This window comes from Penaeus vannamei, chromosome 5 (assembly GCF_042767895.1).
Source record: "Penaeus vannamei isolate JL-2024 chromosome 5, ASM4276789v1, whole genome shotgun sequence".
Classification (NCBI taxonomy): domain Eukaryota; kingdom Metazoa; phylum Arthropoda; class Malacostraca; order Decapoda; family Penaeidae; genus Penaeus; species Penaeus vannamei.
In genome coordinates, this window is record NC_091553.1 from 3,854,742 (window position 1) to 3,861,883 (window position 7,142).

At 41.6% G+C, this 7,142-nt stretch overlaps 1 protein-coding gene across 1 annotated transcript; it reads right to left on the reverse strand.

Moving 5' to 3' along the window:
- Nucleotides 1-398: 398 nt before the first annotated feature.
- On the reverse strand, nucleotides 399-2,596 carry LOC138861885 (perilipin-4-like). Its single transcript, XM_070122303.1, has 2 exons — nucleotides 776-2,596; nucleotides 399-470 (listed from the first exon to the last, which is right to left on the reverse strand). The coding sequence occupies exons 1-2, from the start codon at nucleotides 2,594-2,596 to the stop codon at nucleotides 399-401; spliced, it is 1,893 nt and encodes a 630-aa protein (XP_069978404.1).
- Between the last annotated feature and the right edge of the window lie 4,546 nt (nucleotides 2,597-7,142).

A 7,142-nucleotide genomic window follows, 5' to 3' on the forward strand; every position in this document is an offset into this window, starting at 1 on the left:
GGTGTGTATTTTCAAATGCGTGTGATTTTTCTGGAAAAAAATTGGGTCTATCACTCGCTAAATATGGATTATCTGGCTTCAAGTTGATATTAAATATCTGACTTGTAAGGAGAAAAAAGAAAAAATATATATATATTCATACATCAGGATGAGTGAAACATGAACACATTTAATATTTAACGATGAATATACAAAAAAGCACCAAAATAATAATCAAAAGAAAGAATATCAAGCTTTATCGCGTTTTGCAGGAGAAAAATTTCGATATTCACTTTTTAATTTCTTTTTCTTTAAGACTCCGGTGTCCAATGCTGGGCGTCCTCCTCAGGAACGTAAATCTCTCGCTCTTCTATATTTCTTGTTTCTCCCTCTTCCTCTATTTTCGCTTAAACACATTTTTATCCTGCCGTCTCCTCTTGCTCTCCTCTGGCGTCACACTTTTCCACCTCTTCACGAAGACAAATGTTAGGCTGCAAGAATTGATGTCAAAGTGTCACTCGCAAGTTGAAGACCATGACCCCATGGCGCAAAAGTATGTACAAGATGAATAGAAGTATTACTCCCTAACCCTCCCGTGCCCTCCTCCCTCCCTCCCCCCTCATCTAAACCACCAATTCCCTCATTCCCACCCTCCCCCTCCCTCCCCCTTCCCTCCTACACCGGGGATATGACAGAACAAGGTATTAACAGCGTATTTGCAATTTGCGGATAGAGCTAGACAAGCGATTTTACACACGCAACGTAAACAATCTCTTGGAAGTGTCGCAAGGTAAACCAAAGGACCATTGCGGCTTCTCTCCATTTGCTCGGAGGCCATGTTGAATTCCAGCGCTCTTCTAGGTCCTAAGTTGGCGATCAAGTCTCTTCCAGGTCCTAAGTTGGCGATCAAGTCTCTTCCAGGTCCTAAGTTGGCGATCAAGTCTCTTCCAGGTCCTAAGTTGGCGATCAAGTCTCTTCCAGGTCCTAAGTTGGCGATCAAGTCTCTTCCAGGTCCTAAGTTGGCGATCAAGTCTCTTCCAGGTCCTAAGTTGGCGATCAAGTCTCTTCCAGGTCCTAAGTTGGCGATCAAGTATGCAATGTCGAGGCTTCCGTTGTCCATCAAGTATGCAATGTCGAGGCTTCCGTTGTCCATCAAGTATGCAATGTCGAGGCTTCCGTTGTCCATCAAGTATGCAATGTCGAGGCTTCCGTTGTCCATCAAGTATGCAATGTCGAGGCTTCCGTTGACGATCAAGTATGCAATGTCTAGGCTTCCGTTGTCCATCAAGTATGCAATGTCGAGGCTTCCGTTGTCCATCAAGTATGCAATGTCGAGGCTTCCGTTGACGATCAAGTATGCAATGTCTAGGCTTCCGTTGGCGATCAAGTTTGCAATGTCTAGGCTTCCGTTGGCGATCAAGTTTGCAATGTCTAGGCTTCCGTTGTCGATCGAGTTTGCAATGTCTAGGCTTCCGTTGTCGATCGAGTTTGCAATGTCTAGGCTTCCGTTGGCGATCAAGTGTGCAATGTCTAGGCTTCCGTTGTCGATCGAGTTTGCAATGTCTAGGCTTCCGTTGTCGATCAAGTTTGCAATGTCTAGGCTTCCGTTGTCGATCAAGTTTGCAATGTCTAGGCTTCCATTGGCGATCAAGTTTGCAATGTCTAGGCTTCCGTTGTCGATCGAGTTTGCAATGTCTAGGCTTCCGTTGTCGATCGAGTTTGCAATGTCTAGGCTTCCGTTGTCGATCGAGTTTGCAATGTCTAGGCTTCCGTTGGCGATCAAGTTTGCAATGTCTAGGCTTCCGTTGTCGATCGAGTTTGCAATGTCTAGGCTTCCGTTGTCGATCAAGTTTGCAATGTCTAGGCTTCCGTTGGCGATCAAGTTTGCAATGTCTAGGCTTCCGTTGGCGATCAAGTTTGCAATGTCTAGGCTTCCGTTGTCGATCGAGTTTGCAATGTCTAGGCTTCCGTTGTCGATCAAGTTTGCAATGTCTAGGCTTCCGTTGGCGATCAAGTTTGCAATGTCTAAGATTCCGTTGTCGATCGAGTTTGCAATGTCTAGGCTTCCGTTGGCGATCAAGTTTGCAATGTCTAGGCTTCCGTTGGCGATCAAGTTTGCAATGTCTAGGCTTCCGTTGGCGATCAAGTTTGCAATGTCTAGGCTTCCGTTGTCGATCAAGTTTGCAATGTCGAGGCTTCCGTTGGCGATCAAGTGTGCAATGTCTAGGCTTCCGTTGTCGATCAAGTGTGCAATGTCGAGGCTTCCGTTGGCGATCAAGTATGCAATGTCTAGGCTTCCGTTGGCGATCAAGTGTGCAATGTCTAGGCTTCCGTTGGCGATCAAGTGTGCAGTGTCGAGGCTTCCGTTGTCGATCAAGTATGCAATGTCTAGGCTTCCGTTGGCGATCAAGTGTGCAGTGTCTAAGATTCCGTTGTCGATCAAGTGTGCAATGTCGAGGTTTCCGTTGGCGATCAAGTGTGCAATGTCGAGGCTTCCGTTGTCGATCAAGTATGCAGTGTCTAAGATTCCGTTGTCGATCAAGTGTGCAATGTCGAGGTTTCCGTTGGCGATCAAGTGTGCAATGTCTAGGCTGCCGTTGTCTCCGTGCTCTATCATTACCTCAAAGCAGCGGGGACGATCATTTGTCACAGCTCATGACAGGGAGGATAAAGCGGACCTTGACTTCTACAGATTGGCATGAGCGTACTCCCTTTCCATGCCGCGCGAAGGATCATGCGCTATTGTTCCTGTTGCATTGCCACCCACGCCAATAATACCGAAACTGATACACTGAGAAAAATACTGCCATAGTCTGCCAGCAATGGATTAATGCTTGAATGATTTTTTATTTTATTTTATTTTATTTATTTATTTTTTTTTATTTTTTTTTTTTTTTGAGGGACCGGTCTGGCACTGCTGCAGGTGGTGAAAATTTCTGATATACAATCTAGGCAACGAAAGTGGAGAATGGAGAATAGCCAAAGCTTTCCATCCTATCAACATATTTATGAGGGAAGACTTACATGTCAGCAATAACTGTTGAGCTTTGGATGATAAATGTTGAATAAGGTGTTTGCTATAAGCCAGTGATTGTAAACTACTAGAATGAGCTTCAGTTAGCGAGGAAAAGCTTACACTCATAATTGTTCAGGTAATGATAAGTCTTAACTGGCTTATATTGACTTAATTACTTTAACCACATTCAAATGTATATTGATATTTAAATCCTGTATTATTTCCTTAAAGAGTCCAAAATCAAGGCTAAGATGGTTATAATTAGCCATTTGTAGGTTATACCGAGTGCAATATACTTCTAAATAATTATAATGTTTAGTATGAGTGTGGTTGTGTTTAGTCTTGTCACCAGGAAACATTGTGTTACAGAACCAGCACTGCATAATAAGGCAAAGTTGGGTAAATATTTTCCCAACTAGCACTCAACACTCCTACAAAGTTAGCCGCTGCATGACTGCCTTTATACACGCACAGCTGTTAACTATTTCCCCTGAACGATTTATTATTCAATAACAGCAGGAAGCTCCTTTGTGAATCGCCATTGGCTTATCACACAAGCCTCGGAAAGGGGTCTGTGAAGGACTTTGCGACTTTGCCTAATTCTTGAACGCTATTTGACTCCTGGATGGCGGGTATTTGATTGCCTGTGGGATTGAACACCCGCCCATGTGATTTTTATTGTTCAGCGTTGGAAAAAGCCACGAGTCAAGTATGACAAAAATGCGTACATGTCCTTCTCTCCTTTTGCAAAAACAAATACACAAAAAGATTTTTTTAGAAATTAAGAGCACACAATGCCCAGTGTTCAATATCAGATTATTGCCCACGTCGTTGTATTTGTTCTCGGATTTTTCTTTGTGTATTTATGTAATGTAATACTTTTTGTCACAGTTTGACACACCTTTCTCGCATGCTGTATACGTAAATTCTAATGTCATCTTTATTTGCTTTGTCAATTCCATGTTACTGTCAGTTTCTCAGGATCAAATTCAGTGTATCATGCGCATTTCATACTAGTGTTGACATATGATGCTATGATTTTTATGTTTACCTTGTCCAATCTGCACACTTTATCCCGTGCTAGACACTGAATAACATTCGACATTAGATTTTGGATTGAAGATGTGATTCTCGCTGCTCGGATAAGGCACACCCTACTCCATGGCTTCTTTCATGAGAAGATGAGCCATGTAAATTCTCTTACCTATAATTTCCTCAAGACCGAACCTGCTCTCTTCTTCGGTGGTTAGTTGATTAACCCTTACCGTTGTCTCCACACTCCACTGAATAATTGCGTTTTCAGAATCTTCATCACTACCAAGAATATGACTAATAAGAGACATATCCCTTCGCAAATATTGAACTTCACCACTGCCAAACTCGGTTTTGTTTATTATAATTTCTGGCATTTCGTCTGAATTGCAATAATGTATCTTAGAAACAAGTAAGATTTCACATTAGATAACCTTGGGGGTTTGACATAGTCGCACCAGCGTCGTTGAAGTGTTCTTCGATTAGCACTATGTGTGAAGTTACAGTTAATTCATCTTCGGTTTCAGAATCATCTTCTTATTCCTCTTCGGTTTCAGAATTCTCTTCTAATTCCTCTTCGGTTTCAGAATTATCTTCTAATTCCTCTTCGGTTTCAGAATTCTCTTCTAATTCCTCTTCGGTTTCAGAATTCTTCTAATTCCTCTTCGGTTTCAGAATTATCTTCTAATTCCTCTTCGGTTTCAGAATTACCTTCTAATTCCTCTTCGGTTTCAGAATTCTCTTCTAATTCCTCTTCGGTTTCAGAATTCTCTTCTAATTCCTCTTCGGTTTCAGAATTCTCTTCTAATTCCTCTTCGGTTTCAGAATTACCTTCTATTTCATCTTCGGTTTCAGAACTACCGTCTGCTTCAATGTCTGTATATATTATTCTGACCGACACTGGTTTGCAAATACTTACACGCCTTTTGCAAGACAAGAGGTGGGTGAAAAGGTGGAAGTTAAGATGGCCAGAAAAGGTGGAAGTTAAGATGGCCAGAAAAGGTGGAAGTTAAGATGGTGAGAAAAGGTGGAAGTTAAGATGGCCAGAAAAGGTGGAAGTTAAGATGGCCAGAAAAGGTGGAAGTTAAGATGGTGAGAAAAGGTGGAAGTTGAGATGGCCAGAAAAGGTGGAAGTTAAGAAGGCCAGAAAAGGTGGAAGTTAAGATGCTGAGAAAAGGTGGAAGTTAAGATGGCGAGAAAAGGTGGAAGTTAAGATGGCCAGAAAAGGTGGAAGTTAAGATGGCGAGACGACCCTATCTTAGGGGAGGAAAAGCAGGCACTGGAATGGCCAGTGTGTGGGGACGAAGCAGCGAGCTGGGATTCCTGACTCTTAGTGCACTGGATTCTTCCTTGAGGAAATTATCCTGCACCCTCTGTAATTAATTCTAGATGGGGGTACTAACATTATAACATATTTCTTATTATATAATTAATACAATTAATACTTATGTTAACACGACGAGTCTTGGCAGTTTCCCTGTTGGTTCTGCCGTACAGTGAAATATTTTCCATCTCGGAAGCTACCATTGACATTTACCAAAACATCAAGATAACTTTAAATTATCACATTGACAGTTTTTAGTGTTAATACATCGATCTTCCTGAAATGTAGTGAACACAAGCTATGTATTGTATGTTTATATACCTGTTTGGCGGATTCCTTCCTTCTTAGCAGCTTGCAATCATGTCATGACTATTGTTATGGGCTGGTGCGTGAATATAACGACTATGACATGACTGGATTCTATTACAGTTTTATGTCCTCCTCACCCCCACCCCCACCCCCACCAATTCCAACCTCCATAGCTAGGAATAGTAAGGGGGGGAGGTCACCCACTATACTCGCAGTTGTGTATATCATTGGTTCTCAGCCTTTTTTATTCTGTGGCTCCCTACTAATGCAGAATAATCTATACATGTCCTCTTTTCAGATTTCGTTATTAATAGTTACGAATAATTTTAATGACAATTGCTATTGAACCCGAATACTATACGGAGAGATTCCAATTTATTGAAGCGTTAGAGATCATTATCTATAGGGATTTCGAGTCAAAATAAGAGTTGAATTCAAAGTCATAATTTTTATATTGTTCCAGGGTCCCCAAAAGTGTACCATAAACCTGAATCACCGTTAATTGGAATTTCACAGTAAGCTTTATATTTTGTGTACAGTATATACACATCATACACAAGGATGGACATTGAGTGTGTTCTTTGTTTTTTATCCTTAACACACAGACAACCAGGAAAGCCATATACAGTAATTATGAATATGAACCAGAATGAGGCTAATACACCTAGTCTGTCAAATGTGAAATAGGATTTCAAAATACAGTTCATATTTTCCAGGTTACTGTGATCAAATAAACTTTTAAAATGTAGATTTGTATTAGAATATATACACACTTGCCCATGTTTGTTCTCCCCTCTCATTAACACCTGTGAAAGAGATAGAGGGGGAAGGGAGAGAGAGAGAAGGGGGGGTGGGGATGGAAGGAAGAGAAAGAGAAGGGGGGGGGGGGTGGAAGGAAGAGAACGAGAGAGAGAGGATAGAAGGAAGAGAGAGAGACACACACACAGGCTGAGACAGACAGAGATAGAGAGAGAGAGAGGGATGAAAGAAAGAGAAAGAGAGAGAGAGAGAGGGGGGGGGATGAAAGGAAGAGAGAGAAAGAGAGAGGAGGTGGAACGAAGAGAGAGAGAAAGAGGGGGGGGGGGTGCATCACCAGGGTAGCTTGCTCGCTATGCTTTGTTGGTGTTTATGCTTATATTACTGCCCTGGAAAAAAAAATCTTATGCACTGTTAATTACCATGTCATTAGGAAATGTGATACATCAATCATCAAAACCCAATACTTTAGTCATGCAGTTTATAATTTATGTGTGTGTGTGTGTGTGTGTGTGTGTGTGTGTGTGTGTGTGTGCGTGTGATTATGCGTGCGTGTGTGTGCGCGCGATCATTTACTTATTTATTTATTTATTTACATTGTGTAAGTGTATGTGTGTGTAAAGAAAATGAGATAACGTTTCCCCCAAAGACAGGTACACACATACACATATAGGTGAACACACATAGAATCATGTACGAAGATACTTCATGGTATTACAACGGTGA

Coding starts and splice junctions, on each gene's coding strand:
- LOC138861885 (XM_070122303.1), bottom strand. CDS start 2,596: ATGATAGAGCACGGAGACAACGGCAGCCTAGACATTGCACACTTGATC. Junction 471..775: donor GAAGCCGCAATGGTCCTTTG/GTTTACCTTGCG, acceptor CAATTCTTGCAG/CCTAACATTTGTCTTCGTGA.